Here is a 15963-nt window from a genome sequence, read left to right as displayed (position 1 = left end):
CGGGATGCTGGGAAATGTAGTCCGAGGCCTCTTCCCTCTACCCACCCCCGCCCCAGCGTGAGGCAGCGGGGGATGCCGGGAAGTGTAGTCCGCCGCGAGGCGTTCTGGGAGATGTAGTGCCGCGCCTCGGCCGTCGCCCTGGCAACGGGGGCAGCGCTGGCGGGTCCCGGGCCTGGCCCAGGAGGCAGCGCCCGAGGGCGGCGGGGCCAAGAGCCCCGGGGGGGGCAGCCCCGGGGGGACACGGCCCCAAAACCCCCCCCAGGCCCCAGGGCAGGCTCCTGGGGTGCCCCCCTGCCTCCTGCAGCCCCTGGGGACGCAGGGGGACAGGGGAGGGCTGCCCCAGGCACAGCTGGGGTCAGGGAGGGCAGGAGCAGGGGAAAGGCAGGGAAAGGTCCAGTGAAAAAAAAAGAAAAAAAAAGAAAGGGAAAATAAATAAAACCAAGGCACACAGCGTCACCTATAGCACACAGAGCCCCCCCCCGAGCCCCAAACATCGCCACAGCACAGCCCAGGCCATTTCTCTGGTAACATCTATTGAAGGGAGCACGCTCTGACAGGTAAGGCACGGTTCTGTATTGAGGTGCACGAACAACACAGGGCCCACGGCCACGCTCAGCACAGGCGCCCACAGCGCTCCTCTCGACTGCCCGACTCCCTGACAAAGGCAGCACCAGGCAAGCCCCGAGGAAGCTGGTTTGGTATTTTCCAGTTCAAACGTGGGACAGGCAGTCCTCAACCACGCTCCCCTGGAGCTGGACAGCAGCAATCGTGCCTGTCACCACATCCTTGGAAGACACCAATAATTTATTGAAATAAATACAGGGACAAACCAAGCCGCCTCTGGGTTTAAACGCTAGATGTACGTGGGGCACGATTTCTCTACACTCTTGAGAAAGGGACTGGGAGAAGCACGTCGGTACGGTGACTTCGGCCACACGAACCTTTGCCAAGTCCGGAGCAGCCAGATGTGCTGGAGGTCAGAGGTGGAGGCTCCCAACTGGTCACGCATGGGGCTTGTTTTGTAGGAAGGAGTCCTGTTTCAGGAGGATTTCTTTCTTCTTTGTAAGAGTGAATCTTTGCTTTGTTTCTTAAAAACAGATTGAACACCAAGTCCGCGGTGGCAAGCTGCAATCTGAAGAGGCGGCGCTGTTTGGACAAGACCCTTCAGAAGCCACAGCTGCTCACGGAGCAGCCCCGGCAAACCCAGGACGGGGCAGGGAAAGCGAGCCTGGCTCTCCAGCCAGGGAGCCACCTCATCCACCACGGGGCCAGCTGCCCCCGGCCTCCCTAGCCAAGCCAGCCCCCAGACCGGCCTCGATGTGGCTGTGGGACCCCGTGGGACAGCAGCGTGGACACCTCGCAGATCTCCCTCCTCTGCCAGCACCGCCCCGGCTGTGTCTGTCCTCGGGTGCCGCGGTGCTCCGGGGCACAGCCCTCTGCTGGCGGGTCCAGGGCAGACTGAGCACAGAGGCCAGAAAACGGCAGTCAAGCAGGGAAGTCCGGTCAAGGATAACAAGGGGAGAGTCTTCAGCTCGCTCTGGCCCTCGAAACTCATGTTTCCACCACTCGGATGAGAGGCAGCGGCTTGGGGCCCGACAGCCTTTTGCTGCAAGAGAGAAAGGATTTGTTCAGCCAGGTGGAACTGGAGGGTGCCTGGGAGAAACCTGGGGGGCTGCTCCTGTCCCAGCACTGCTCCTCGAATATTCCTCTGCTCCACGGGAGGGCCCTGTGTTCCTGGCACTCCCCTGAGGGAGCAGCACTGGGCAGGAGAGCCCCCTGCCAGCAGACACAGCACAACGTGCTGCCACCCAGGCAGCAGCCCCAAGCCCAGCACCATCACACGGCACACGGAGCTGCAATAAAGCCACCGAGCAGCCCCACGGGCCCCGTGCCCCGAGCCTACCTGCTCACGTACTCCGACTTGGAGCGCGCCCTGGAGCTGTGGCCGCCCCGGCTCACTTGCTTCTCTATCAGGTGCTCTATGCGGTCGTGCATCTCCAGGTTCTGCAAGGGATGGGAGGGACAGTTAGCGAAGGGCAGCTGGGACGCCCATCACCTGCTGGGCAGCAGGGGACTGGGCAGCACTGCTCCACTTTCTCTCGCACTGGGGAAGGTTTTCCCAAAGGAAACGAAATCCAGCCCTACAAAGGGGGGCCAGGGGAGCTGTGTAGGACTGGAGAACCTGGAAGCCCACCCGTGCCATCTCTTCAGCTGGTACAGGCAGCCGGACCCGCTCTCTGCCTGAGTTCACCACGGGCTTTGCTCGCACACTGTCCCCATGCAGAGCTTAGTGAAGTAAGTCACCAAGGAGGGAAGAAAATGCTAGAACTGCTGACGCAGGCTCGGTTTTTATCCAAAAAAGGAGAGAAGTTTGACACTTGCTACAATCCCAGAGGCAGGAATGCAATTTTAATTTCTGACACGCATGCAGTCAACTGCAGCTTTGTAGGCAAGAAGGGTTTAGCTGCCAGAGAAACGTGCTTGCTGAGATTATTTTGGACTCCCTTGGAGCTCACGGCTGCTCCAGCAGCCCCAGCTCCACTGGGAGCCCCCACACCAGCCTCAAGAACCAGCACAGCCCTTGGGGCCGCATGGGGCACATTTTCCAAGGCAAAAAAAAAAGCCCTGCTAGGACACACCTCAGCCTCCAAGTAAGCGACCTTCTCCTTGAGCTCCTGGATCACAGCATCTTTGGCCTGAATCACTGTTTTGGAGTTCTGGAGCTGAAAAAAAAAAAAAAAAGAACATTTGCAATTGCTAAAAATCCCTTTCACATATGCCTGGGCTAGAGCAGTGCTGAGGAAGGAGGGCAGCTCAGCCAGCCGTCCTGCCTGCAAACACCCACAGCATTAACTCCAAGGTCTGCATTTAAAAAAAAACAAAACAATCAAAAAAAGCTTCAAATTAAGTCTGAGAATTAAGCCCTAGGTGAAAGAGCCTCCGCTTACACAGTGAGACTTAACTCTTTCAGCAGGCCAAACTGGGAACACTGAGCCCTTTTATTACCCTTCCCGGGCGCCAGCACCGCCACCGCTCGCGCTGCAGTCCTTGGGCTCTCACCCCAGGGTCTGTCCTTGCTCCGGGGCAGCTGGACAGGGCTCTGGGCTGCCTTTGAACCTGGCCCCCTCTGGTTTGCCGAGGGAATCAGCCTCACAAACCAGCAATTATTTGCTTCCAAGCAGCTGAAGAGTTCTCTTCTTTGTTTTTAAACCCCGTGAGCTGTCTCCTCCATCCCGTCCCGCTCCTCACCTGCTCGATCATCTGGCGGACCTTGCGCTGCTGGCTCTTCAGCATGTCGTCCAGGTGGTGGATCTTCTCCCGCAGCATGGCCACCTCCTTCTCCAGCTTGGCCGACCTGGGAAAGCACAAAGGAGGAGTCCAGGAGCCGTCAGACGGCTTCCCAGAAGGGCAGCACTCGCTTGGCTGCACCCAGAGCAGCTTTCAGCAGCCAGGCTTCCCCTACAGCAACACGGGTGCTAAAACATTTCAGCCAGACAAGGTAAGGAGAAGCAGAGACAAAACCAATTCAAGCAGGAGCCACAAAGACTCCCAACAACACACTGCGGGGACACAGGAACATCAGGAAGAGCCAGGCCACAAACGAGGCCTTCCAGAAACATCTCCTCGCCAATTAACCCCCGGAGCACAGGGAGCCGGCCGGGCCGAGCAAACCCAACACCGAGGGGAGAGCCGCGGCCGCTAGAGGTCCCAGGGCAGCGCGGCTCCAGCGCCCAGCAGGGCTGCGGGAGGCGTTTGGAGATTAGTCAGCGCCGGGGAGCTGGGAGCTGTTTTGCAAGCCAGAGCGCGAGCACGCCCTTCGCAGGAATGTGCAGTCATGCCCCAGCGAGCTGACACCCCGACCCAGCGGCGTGGGCTTGCTCCGGAGCTGGCAGCCCCAGCGGAGGCCGAGCCTCACCGGTCTTGTTCAGCGAGTCTGTCGCCTTCCGCGCTTCTCAGCCTCGCCAGCTCCGCTTCGCCTTCTTTCATCTTCAGCAGCAAGCTCCTGTGCTCCTGCGGCAGAGCGAGAGGCCGAGTTACACGCGGGGGAACGAGTCGCAACGCGTGCTCTTCGGCCTCTCTCACCGAGCTGATCGGGAGCGGGGAGCTGCACAGCCCCACGGCCCCACAGCCCCCGGGCAGCCTCGCTGCTGAGCCCGCGGGACGGACGGGGGCAGCCGCAGGGTGACCAGCAGCACGAGTCCCTCTCCTTCACCCCCACACTGCAGGAGGGCACAAAGCCTTCTCCTCCCCTGCTTTTGGGCCAGGGGACGCGCCCCAGATCGCTTTGTGCTCATGCCACGCTTATGTTATGCTATTTTAATGTTATTTAATGTTAGTTATGTTTAATGTTATTAGGAGCAGCCCACAGCTGGAAAAGAAATCCAGGCTGAAGGTTGTGTTAATGCCCCCACGAGAAGAAGAACCGGGCAGCTGTCTAGACTGCACGCTCGTCTCTAGGATACCCAGAAGACAGACTCTGCACAGACCAACCAGATCTTCTAGACCTGGGAACCGCAAGCCTAAAACAGGAGCGGTCAAATTTATCTGTCCACAACCGCTTCGTCAGAGGCTTCTGGGTAAAGCCCGGTTGGGAAGGGAAGCTCTCCACGCGGCAGGGCCAAGCCCAGGACACATCTCCCGTGGGATCTGCTCCCCGGCAGGTCTGCGGGGGGCACCGCGGGGCTCCCCCTTCCCCCGGCACAGCCGCGGGGTCGGTACCTTCTCCATCCCTGCCAGCAGCCGCTGCAGCTCGTCCACCTGCAGCTCCTTCTCCAGCACGCTCTTCTCCGCTCTCCGCAGGGCAGAGCTCATTCGCTCGGCTTCCTCCTGGTACTGTGAGGCCGCCCTCTGCAAACGAGACAGAGACCCCTTCGCCATCAACCCTGGTGCACGCAGGTGGGCGAAGCACCCCGGCCCTCTCCTCCCCCCGCGTTTTGAAGCTGCTTGAAGCCGTGGCAGATTTTGCTGAAGGCAGCCGGGCGTCTCAGCACGCAGCCCGACGTGCTTCAGAGAGAAAAGGTTCTTTAGAAAGCTCCCCGGCTTCAAAGCACTTCAAAGGAGCGAGCGCCTCAACGCTGCAGCAATAAAGGGACCTCAGACACAAACCCACGTCCGTGCTCAGCCATGCGTGTTCTGGGGCTGTTCGCAGGCCCCTCCTGGGACACCTGCCTGCAGAACTGACCTCGGGAGCCACACATCAACAGCACAGAGACCTCGGGAGCCAGCCTCACACACGCATCAAAGGCTCAGGGGCAGAGAGGGGATGGGGGCACCCTGTGAGTCCCCACGACAGCCGGGAGCAGGCTCAGATTAAGCAAATTGGGATTTAAACACCGCCCCGGGCATCCCCCACGCCTCCATCCAGCCCCACAGCTGGCCAACACCAAGGGAGCCCTCACGGTGCTGCCACAAACACGCCGCTTCCTGCGCACGGGGACAGAGGTGCTCGGGGCAAGTGCCACCTCAGCGGGCGGCCGGTCCCGTGCTGGAGGAAGCGGTCATTGCTCAGCCCCCTCCCCAGAGGACACCGTGACCGTGCCCGGCCTGAGGCAGGAAGGCCCCCAGGCTGCCTGGGACCAGTTTGGTCTGCGGGACAGGACGCAAGCGGGACGTCACCTCTCCCACTGGCACGCGCGGCCCTGCCCGTGCAGGCAGCGGAAAACAAACCGAGGGGAGCATTAATCAGCAGCCCAGGAAGCGAGGGAAGCCAACGCCGCGGCTTCGTCAGCACCGCGTGGCAGGGAGCTGCTGTCAGCGCCGACCCGGCCCTTCGCGCCCCGGCGGTTTCGTCCCGTGTCGGTGATGCCAGCAGCTGCCTGGGGACAGGCCACAGCCCTTCCCAAAGCGCAGGAGGCGTGCTGCAGGAGGCCGTGCTGCTCCTCCCTGGGGGCTACTGCGGGTTTGCAGGGCAAAAATGACCACAGGCAGGAGCCAGGACACAGCAACGCGGAGCCTGGGCTCTGTGGTGAAGGGGAGAGCTGTGCACAGCAAAAGCTTGAGAGCTCGTGCAACGACTCAGGCTTCCAAAAATAGGTTGGAAATGAGGAGCCATTTCTGCTCAGACACAGCAGTCAGGCGTTGGGACGGGTTGCTCAGGGAGGTGGTGGAGTCCCCGTCCCTGGCGGTGTTTGAGGAAAGGTTGGACGTGGTGCTTGGGGACAGGGTTCAGTGGGTGACACTGGTGGGAGGGGGATGGTTGGACCAGGTGAGCTGGGAGGGCTTTTCCAACCTTAACGATTCTATGAGAAATGAACTAAAATCACACTTTTCCCACAGGGAAACGCACAGCACACTCACCTCAAGGTCCTTCTTCTCCAACTGATGGCGCTTCTCAGCCTCCTGCAGCTTTGTGAACAGCCTCTTCGCCGTCTGTCGGATCTTCTCCACGTCGTCTCCCGAATAATCCTCCTCCTGCAGACGGTGACAGGGAAGGATCAGCAGCGAGGAGTTACCAGAGGAGCCCTCCACCCCTCTGTGGGCAGTGCTGTTGGTTACGAAGCCTGCAACATCAACCCTCCACCTGAACAACACGAGGCACTCCTGTCCTCACCTCCCACACCCCAGCGACAGCTTCCAGCCCTCGAGATAATGCACACGCTATCACCTGGTAGCCTTCCAGTCCCTGTTTTCAGGATGCCATCCTGATCCGCGCTTGGGCAACCTGAAACCCGGCGGCGTGAAACAAGTCCCCAGTGCCCCATCCTGAAATCCCGGCCCCTGGAACACCCCTGGCAGCGTTCAGCTCCCAGGCAGCCTGCTCCAGGGGGAAGGACGGAGAGCTGAGGAAGTATTCACAGACTTCAGATCTTTGGTAACCCTTCCTCTAAAGGGCCTGTGTGTGTGCAGCTGTAAAAGCCCACTGTGCACATTCCTATTGCTCTGGGCTGCGCTCAGTGCCTGGTCCGACACCGGTAAAAGCCCAGTGCTGGGCTTTGCTGTGAGAGACGAGGCAGAAAGGTCTGACTGCGTGCTGACCAGGCTCAGAGCTACCCGCCGGGAGGAAGACCTCAAAATCAAACCAGGATTTCTTTCTGAGAGCTGACGTCTCTCCCTGGCCACGTACCTGGTCCTCCCAGGAGTCGGTGCGGGGACTCTCGGGGTGCAGCCAGCTCCCGTTCTGCCTCTCCAACACCACCTGCACGGGACAAGGTGACACCGACGGGCATGACGCCTCCCGACACCGCCACCCGCGCCCGCATGCAGAGCCAGCTCTGGGCACCGCAGCCGCTCCAGGCCCCGTTTCTTGCCAACAAACATGCGAGGGTGCGTTTGGCCAGCCAACAGTTTGCTTACTGACTCCTTGTCGCACACTTGTGCAGGTTTCTCATTGCACCTGTACGTGGTACCAACCGGGCTTCCACTTGCCACAAGCACCACAATCTTTAAGGCCCCTTTTATCATTTTCCGGACCCAAAGGTGATTTATTATTATTTTTTTTTAAAGTGAGTGCCATTTAACGCCCAAGACACGCTCCCGTTACCTGTGCATGCTGTTTATCTCCTTGTCTGTTCTCAAGTTTACTACTTAAGTCTTCCCGCAGCTTCTTCAAAGAACTTCTAGCCTGGCAAAGGCAAGTCAATTTAGCTCAATCGGCACCGACAGAGTCACGCAGCCCAACAGACACCAAACGGGGGCGCGGGGGCCGCGAGGACGCCCGGTGCCAATAGGCCATCGAGTGCTTCTCTACCAACCTGCCCCTGGCACCCATGGGTGCCACGAGGTCTGCCTGCAAACAGTGCTGGCACCGTCCTCGCCAGGCAGCTTTCTCACACAATCACAGGCAAAAAAAAAAAAAAAAAAGAAAAAAAAAAAGAAAGGCAACAACCTGGAGGCGCTGCAGATTTTTCGTTCATTAATCATCGATTTCACCTGTGAGGTGCCAAGGAGCCCCTTGCTGTTCCCAGCGCTCTCTGCCACCCTGCAGGGCTCAGACAAGTGTGGTCTTGACTTGCAGCTCCCCAAATTAGTCAGAGAAAGTGAGCCAGAGGAATGATTTACGGGCTTTCACCCCAGCTGCAGCAAACGCTTCGGGGCTGTGGCTCTGGCCCTTTTCAAAGAAAAGCTCCCAGCTTCGCAGCCCTGCCCCGGTAACACGCCGCTGGGTTTCAGAGGCCGGAGGCGCCGGGGCAAAGCGTTTTGCCTGGGACTGGCAGCGGCAGGACGGGACAGGAGGCAGGAGCAGCTCCTGAGGAGCACCCACGGCCCCGAGCTGCTGCCACCGCGTCCAGCTGTCCTGGGGGGCCCTCCTCGACCCCCCGAGGAGTGCGGACTGGCCGGTACCACCACCACCACTGACTGGTTTAGCTCCTTCCCTGCTTTTCACATGCAGGATTAGGTCGTTCTGCACGGTGAAGCTGCTTCAGCTATTCTGACAGGGCTGCAGGCAGCCTCTGCGGCCAAAGCCACGCTCAGCAGCTGCCGCGAGGCCTTCCGAAACCTGACCTGGGGAGCTACGGGAAAAGCTCAGATCAGAACAGCTGAAGCCGAAGCCCCAGAAGGGGGAAGGATCACACAAAACTGCAGCATCCAGGTGGCTGAGAGATAAGGGCTGGGTGACTAACGCCCCCGGCGCGCCGCGGCCCTGGGGAGGCTCCAGCGCTGGAGCGAGGCTGCGCTGCAGACTGGAGGCAGCACCAAGGTCTGGTTGCTTTCGGGGGGGAAACATGAGTTCTGGCAGAGGAGTCAGAAGGATGACGTGGGAGAGCTGGAGGCTGCCCTACCAGATCTGCCCTCGCTCTCCCTGGGGCCAGCACCCAGCACAGAGATTCCCCCAGGAGAGCAAACCCAAATTTCATCTCCCCCCAGTTTTTTTTTTTTTTATTTTGGCCACGTCAAGCTGCCCAGACCAGAACACGCATGCAACCGCTTCCACGTCCTGCAAGCAGCTCTCTCCACCTCCCCAGAAGTCACATCCCCACCAGGAGCAGAGGGAAGGGTTAATCGTCCCGGAGCCTCACCATCCAGTTTACTTTGGGAGATGAGACATACCAAAGAAACTGCCTTTTAACAAGAGGCTCCGGTTGCGCCGCACCCAGGCATGCAGGGGACAGCCTTGGGGGAAAGTCATCACGCAATTCTCTTCAAATTCAGTCCATATAGCAGAGCAATTAGTCAGGCTGAATTAATTTATGGCGCTTGATTAGACTGCTGCCCTGTACAGGCACGTCAGCAGACCGGAGGGTTCAGCCCCGCTGCCAGCTTGCTGCCGTGCGCCCCGCGCGGGGCCCCGCAAGCAGAGTGTGCAGCCCCCCACCACCAGCCCCCCACCACCAGCCCCCCGCAGACGTAGCTACCTCTTGGATGTATCGAACTTCGCTTTTCAGCTGGCTGACGTGCTCCTCGTGGTTCACACCTCCCTCGGCCCTCGCCTTGAGATAAACCTGGGCGAAGGAGAGACCTTGGCACCGGCACGGCCGCTGGCTCGCCCACCCCACATGCTGGTAGCCCAGTGAGGGCAGCCCAAGCCCAGCTCCACGGGGACTGGGACCCCCTGGATGTGCTCAGTGGGCTCCCCCTTCGCCTCCCTCGGCTTCGCTTGGGTGCTGCTGCCTCCTCCCCACCTCCTTGCACGGCCCCCAGCTTGCAGCCACCCCGGCTCCTCGCTGTGTCCCCAGTCCCCCCCCGAGCAGAAGCAAGCCCCAACTTGGGGAGCGCTCTGTGCCTGCACGGGGAGCTCCAGACGAAGCCCTGTTCTCAGTCCCACTGGTCAGGAAACACAAAGGCAGCAGCAGCAGCGAGCTGGGACCGTACCTTAATGATCTCCTCATCGCCGTCGTTGGACTTGATGCACTCGGACGCCAGCGAGTGACCGTTGCTCGACCTGTTGGCCACCATGGCGAAGGCTTTGCCCACGGGCTGCAGGACACAGAAAGAGCAGGGACTGAGACGGGACTGGCTGGCTCAGGGAACCCGCACTGAGGCTTCGAACAAAGTTTTGGAGAGGAGCTTCCCAGCTCAGCCTCCCCAAAACATCTGCCCCCTCCCCGCATCAGCTCCTGAGCTCACGTTTCCAGCACCGGGGAGGCTCCACCTGGGAGCTGCCGCACACAAAGGCACCGGGCAGCGAGATGCAGAGCCCGTGCCCAGCGCCACCAGTGCACGAAGCCAGGACCCGCGCGGGGAACGCACCTTCTGCTTCGCCTGCCTGTCACCTGGCAGGTCATTCGGCAGCGTCAGCCTCAGCACCTTCACGCTCTCCTGAAACAAGAGGCAGGTTTTAGCTTTGAGCTCCTGAAAGTTGCCCACATCCAGCTCCGGTCCCATGGCAGCAGGTGCCGGGCTGGTGCGTTTCTGCAAGCCAGCTCAGCATCGCTGCAGAGGCAGGAGCACGCTGCCTCCCCCGTGGGTTCAGGCTGCAGCCTACGAAACAACACCCGGATTAAAATGAGTAAGAGTTAGCACACAACGACTGCATTTATCAAATCCATCAAGGCTTGGAGGAGCCGTAGCCCAGCCAAGGCTGAGGTAATGCAGGCGGGCTGCAGAAGCAATTGCTGGACTCATTTTAACGCGAGGAGTCACGGCCATTACCGGTCACGTTGGGGACCTCGGTGACATTCAGTGGCAGCCCCAGAGAAGGGCAAAAGCAGCTGCTCCCAGCTCGGGCACCCGCAGGCACTCCTCCTCTCCCTGCCCTCCCGAAACAGCCCCAACACGTGCCGACCACCAGGGCTCTGCCCCTTCCCTGCCAGCCGAGCCCTTCGGGAGCCGTGAGCAGCAGCAGCAGCGCCCCAAACCATGGCTCCGGCTGCGTGGAATCTCGTTGGCACCAGCACCCACGCAGGGACCAGGTTCACCTTCATTGCTCCACCAACTCCTCACCCAAACCCTTCCTACCCGGACAGGGGATGTTTCCGCGACGTCCAGCACAAGGCAGGCTTTGGCGGAGATGGCCAGAGAGCCAGAGCACACAAACAGCCTTCAAGCAGCGTGAAGGCACCCAAAACGCCACATTTCAACCTTGGGCACCCATGGCGCAGCACAGAACCCCCCCGGACTGACCTCGCTGGCTCCCGGGCAGCCGTCGCTCATGCTGCTCACTGAAGGCAGCTCTGAAAGCCTGAGCTGCTTGGCGGCGGTGACGCAGGCATCGCGGAGCCCAGCTCGGTGCCCGCGCAGCCACGGGCGCCCGCCCCTCGCCACACCTGGCCACGTCAGCCTCCAGCTCTCCAGAGCAGCGTCAAGGCATTTCTGCCGCCCGGCTTTCAAGCGCTGCCTTCGCCGTCCAAGTCTCGACAAGCCATCTGTTTGTTTCCAAAACATTGTGTGTACACTGCTCTCGCTGGCTCTGCTCCCTGGAGACGAGGAGCCCTCCTGCAGATCGCTGCTGGAGCCGAGCTCCCCGCTACAGCCCCTCATTCCCCCAGCAAGGCCAAAGCCCAACAAAAAAAAAGCATTCGGGCTCTGCGAGCACCCCCTGCCTTGCCTGCAACGTCCACTCCGGGGGACATTTTCCTAGGCAGGAGCCAAGACGTTAGAAAGGGGCAGAAAAGTGCTGGAAGAGCTCGATGCGGGGCACACTCCCACAGCGCTCATTTTGCTGGCGAGGTCCGCGAGGCACCCCCAGCTTCCCGGCACCCCCAGCACGCAGAGCATCCCCCGCTCCCCACTGCGCTGCACCAAGCGCATGGGATGGAGCCTCCCTCACCACCGTCCCGCTCCTACGGGGGGAGCCCCCCAGCGAGCACCCACCGCAGGGCTGCCGCACGGTGCCACCCCATGCCCCAAGCTGGTGGAGACGTGCTCGGGGGACGTCGTTCCCCTGCGCCTCATGCTCCCCAGCTGCTTCACGGGGTCCCACCTCGAGGTCCCCTCCTTCCTGCAGGCCCCCTCAGGGGCACAAATGTCCTCACGCGCTGGCTCGAGGACGAGCAAAGGCAGTGCAGGCAGGGCAGAGGGCTCGGTGCGCAGCCATGCAGCGGCCACCCCCGGCATGGGCCGCCGGCTCAGCGCCTCGGAGCCACGGGGAACGTGTTGCAGCCGCTTCACGTGTCCCGCTCGCAGCTTTGTTTACAAGCGTGAGGCTCTCACGCTCGCCAGCACGGCCGGCCCCGGCCCGCCAAGCCCACGCGAGGGTGGGACGCTGCCAGCGCCGCGAGGGAATCGCGCTCCCGGGGCAGATGCGCGGCGATAAGCAGCGAGCGCAAGCCCATTGCCAGCCCCGCAGTCAGAGCCAGCCAGAGCCAGCACCAGAACCCGAGGGAGCCGTCCGCGGGTCGACGCCGAGCAGACGTGGCGAGGAACGGAGCAAAGCAGGGAGCGAAGCAGCAGGGAGCGAAGCAGCCGGCGCCGCGAGACCCAAGGTCACCCGAGCAGGAAGGGAACCATGCAAATGCCGCCTGGGGACGGCTCTGGCTGCCTCCGGCCTCTCCCGTGCACGCCGGGGGATGGAGGGGAGGTTTCAGCGGGTGGTGGAGCGGGGCTCTCCCGACCACCTGGGGAGAAGCCTGGCCCCGTCGGCACGGCGTTTGCTGCAGACCCCTCCCCGCACAGCCCTGCAGGACCCCACGGCCAGTCCAGACAAAGGAGGCGACGTGTTCTGGGAAAGCTGCGGAGGGGCCACAAGGCACGAAGCCCCCCCTTTACGGGACGAAGCAGCCGGGAAGCGCCACCAACCCCTCTGTTAGGGGCACCGATCCCGCAGAGAGGCACGACGGCGTTACGCAGCTCCGCCAAGCCCAGCAGCACGCACACCCTGGGGAGGCTCAAAGGAGCCCCGGCGACCCCGAGCTCCATCCAACCCCCCCCACCCACACCCAGGCAGGGGGCTCCCCCCGCAGCCCCTGGCCATGATCCCACCGGTGCCAGGAGGTTCCCGGGAGCAGCCCCCTGCCCTGAGCCCCCCGCATGCTCCCCCCAGGGAGCACGGGCGCCCGCCCGCCTCCGGTGCCGAATCGGGCTCCAAGCAGGAAGAGCAGAGCCGCGGGAACTCCCCCGCGCCAGCCCCACTCCTTCACCTCTGGGCTATCATTAAATCAGCCCTGCCTCCTGTTTACAACTCCCGAGCTGCTCCGCGTGGCCCCAAAACAGAGGGGACAGCGGATTTGGGGCCCCCTCCGTTACTTTCCGCGGGAGGAAGAGAGTTTTGCAACCCGACAGCACCCGGGAGGCGACGGGCTGCCTCTCACCTCGCTTTTGGGGAGAAAACACAACCTCAAGGAGCAATCGTTTTATGCCCCAACCCGGCAGGTCCAGCACAGGAGGCTGCCCCACGCCCCGCACCGGGGGCTCACGGCTTTTACCACGAGCTTTGGGAATTCTCCGCGATGCGGGGAGCTCGGTGAGGCTCCCGCTGCAGCCCCAGTGCTCCGAAGCTGGCGCCCTTTGAGAAAAGGCGCTTAGAAATTCTCTGCCCGTGCTTTGGGTCCAAATTCCCAAAAAGAGCAGATCCCCTGGAAATTAAGGAGAGCAACCTCAGCTATGCTGGCTGCTGGCTTTCAGGTGAAGCCGATTTTAAATCTTTGGGTGCATTTTTCACCGTCGAGCCCAGACAACCCCACCAGGGCTCGAGGGAAGCGCCCAAGGGTGCCAGGCAGCCCTCCTGCCTCCAGGATGGGCGCGGGGGCAGCACCAGCCGGGGGTCGGAGCGGTCCCAACGAGGGCGTTCTGCAGCCACAGGGACAGCGCTCCGTCCGTCTGTCCGTCCGTCCCGACTGTTAAACAGGAACAGGCCTGACCTGACCCAGAGGGTATCGCCGAGGATCATTAGCAAACAGCTGCGGAGCCCCAGCGCTCCAGAGGCAGTTATCACCCTAATAACCCATTAGCTAAACGAGCCCAACTCTGCAATCGCTCCTTATAAGGCCAGGGAAGCTGCGGGGAACGAGGGCTTCTCCCGGGGAGACTCGGGGTGACTCACCCGGCAGGGCTCGGCCGGGCGGCTGCCGGCACCCGAAACGCCGCGGCCCCGGCAGCCGTCGAGGCGGCGTTTTGGGGGACCGCAGCCCACCAAGGCTCAGGCCGAGCACCCAGGGGCTCGGCACCACCAGCCGGGGGGGTCCCACACCCTCGCCGGGAGGTCGGGGCACACGGGGCCGGCTGCAGGTCGCTGCTGGCCCCACCCTGGGCCTGGCCTTTCCGCAGCCGCCCGGCTGCGACGGGGAAGAGCGAAGGAGGTGGAAGGGAAAACAGGAGGCCGCCGAGCAAGCCGGGGAGCGACCGACCGAGCACGTTCACTGCTGGTCCCCCACCGCAGCCCCACGGGGACGGCCGGAGCTCCGCCGCGGGACCCCGGAGCCGCAGCTGCAGAGCCCCGAGGGGAGCCCGGACCCACCGGGGGGCAGCGGGGTCCCGATGCCATCGCCCAGCCTGCAGCAGCCGCTCGCCCACCCGCCCGCCCTCCCAAAACTCGGCGCTTCGGCCAGGCGAGGACACGAGGACGGGGACACGAGGACGGGGACCGGGAGCAGCCCCCACCCCGGCGGGCGCCGCTGCCCCCAGCCCCAGGGCGAGCCCCGAGGGCACCCCCCGAGCAGCTCCCCCCCGGGACCTCCTCCCCGCCACCCCCCCCAGGACCGCGAGGAGGCGGCGGGGCCGGGCCCCGGGCGGAGCTCACCGGGCTCTGGCCGTGGGGCCGCACGTCCAGCACCGCGCACCAGCCCTGCCGCCCGGTCATGGCCCCGCCGCGACTGCGGCCCCGCGCCGCCGCCCCCGCGCTTATATACGGCCACGCCCCCGGACACGCCCCCGCCCCGTGGCCACGCCCAACCCATTGGCCACGCCCCTTTTGTGTTGGCCACGCCCCTGGCACCCTTGATGTGCCGAGGGGCTGCGCCAGGGGGTACCGGGACTGGGCAAGGGGGGCTGAGCCGAGCCAAAATGAGCCAAAATGAGCCAAACTGAGCCAAACTGTGCCAAACTGAGCCAAAATGTGCCAAAATGTGCCGAGCCGAGCCGTGCCACACTGAGCCAAGCCATGCCGAGCCGTGCCAAGCCACAGCGTCCCAAAGCCCACCAGCCCGTGCCCCTGCAGCCTTCTCCCCCCTGCACCCCGGGGAGCCCCCATTTGGCACCGCGGGGCTCAGGGCTGGCGTCCCTGGGCGTGCCGGGCACAAGGCGCCGCGTAGCGCTGCGATGAGCTCAGCCGGCCTCAGCCTCACTGCCGGGTACCAATGCAATGAGCTCAGCCGGCCTCAGCCTCGCCACCAGCCCCAGGCCCCGTGCGGTCACCGGGGCCACGCGCTGGCTGCAGGGTGGGGACACCGCGCGAGGACGGCGCTCCCCAAAGCAAACCCGGGGTCACGGCCGGCATCGGTGATGCTCAGCCAGGCTCCTCGCCTCCTGGGCACCCTGCAACTGAGTGGCCACAGCGCCCAGAGGGGAAACCGAGGCAGAGAGGGGCCGCGGCACCCCATTGCTGGCTGGGGCAGGGATGGTGGCTGCCCGCGGCCCCCACACGCGTGGCCGGGAGGAGCCAGGCCCCGGGCAGGACCGGTTGTGCTTGCAGGGCCCGGCCGCAGCGGGGATGCTGTGGGTGCGGGGCCGGGTGCCGGGCACGGCCCTTGGCAGCGGTGACGCAGGCCCAGGACAGGCTGGGTCCCTCCCTGGTGCACGGTGGGGACGTGGGTGTCGCCGCTGCCATCGCCGTGACCGCCCCCACCGGCTGCTGCGTCCCAGCCAGCACCAGCGGGGTGTGAAAGGGGAAACTGAGGCAGTGGGGCCGGGGAGGGCCGGGCCCCGGGGCACCACGCACTGCCCCGGCCCTACACGAGCCCAGGGCCGGAGCCAGCTCGGCCCTGCTCAAGGCCATGGAGGGGAACTGCGGTAAACACCTGCCAATCAAAGCAATGGCACTAATTAGCATTTGGCAAGGCTCCCATCCTTGTTAATTAGTGATAACGAGGATTTATCTTGGAGCCAGATCCAGCTGAGCAGGAGGGAGCCTCGTGCCGCCGAGCCCCGGCCCCCACCCATGGCCCCAGCCCCACGCTCCCTCCCGGCCCTGGACCAATGCCGCAGGCACCA

The 15963-nt window shown here is 63.1% G+C and overlaps 1 protein-coding gene across 2 annotated transcripts; it reads right to left on the bottom strand.

Annotated features, from left to right (window-relative positions):
• Positions 1-551: 551 nt before the first annotated feature.
• TUFT1 (tuftelin 1) lies at positions 552-14680 on the bottom strand. Of its 2 annotated transcripts, XM_068663112.1 has the most exons (13): positions 14555-14680; positions 10129-10197; positions 9751-9855; positions 9294-9380; positions 7481-7561; positions 7064-7135; positions 6298-6411; positions 4720-4848; positions 3917-4011; positions 3250-3355; positions 2640-2723; positions 1904-2004; positions 552-1606 (listed from the first exon to the last, which is right to left on the bottom strand). In XM_068663112.1, the coding sequence occupies exons 1-13, from the start codon at positions 14612-14614 to the stop codon at positions 1552-1554; spliced, it is 1158 nt and encodes a 385-aa protein (XP_068519213.1). In that variant the 5' UTR covers positions 14615-14680; the 3' UTR covers positions 552-1551. The 2 variants fall into 2 exon arrangements, with proteins under 2 accessions (XP_068519213.1, XP_068519214.1); XM_068663113.1 differs by lacking the exon at positions 7481-7561.
• Positions 14681-15963: the final 1283 nt, after the last annotated feature.

This window comes from Anas acuta, chromosome 28 (assembly GCF_963932015.1).
Source record: "Anas acuta chromosome 28, bAnaAcu1.1, whole genome shotgun sequence".
Taxonomy (NCBI): domain Eukaryota; kingdom Metazoa; phylum Chordata; class Aves; order Anseriformes; family Anatidae; genus Anas; species Anas acuta.
This window is presented reverse-complemented; position numbering and strand designations above follow the sequence as displayed.

Coding starts and splice junctions, on each gene's coding strand:
- TUFT1 (XM_068663112.1), bottom strand. CDS start 14,614: ATGACCGGGCGGCAGGGCTGGTGCGCGGTGCTGGACGTGCGGCCCCAC. Junction 6,412..7,063: donor CCGACTCCTGGGAGGACCAG/GTACGTGGCCAG, acceptor CACCGTCTGCAG/GAGGAGGATTATTCGGGAGA. Junction 3,356..3,916: donor AGACTCGCTGAACAAGACCG/GTGAGGCTCGGC, acceptor GTGCTTTCCCAG/GTCGGCCAAGCTGGAGAAGG.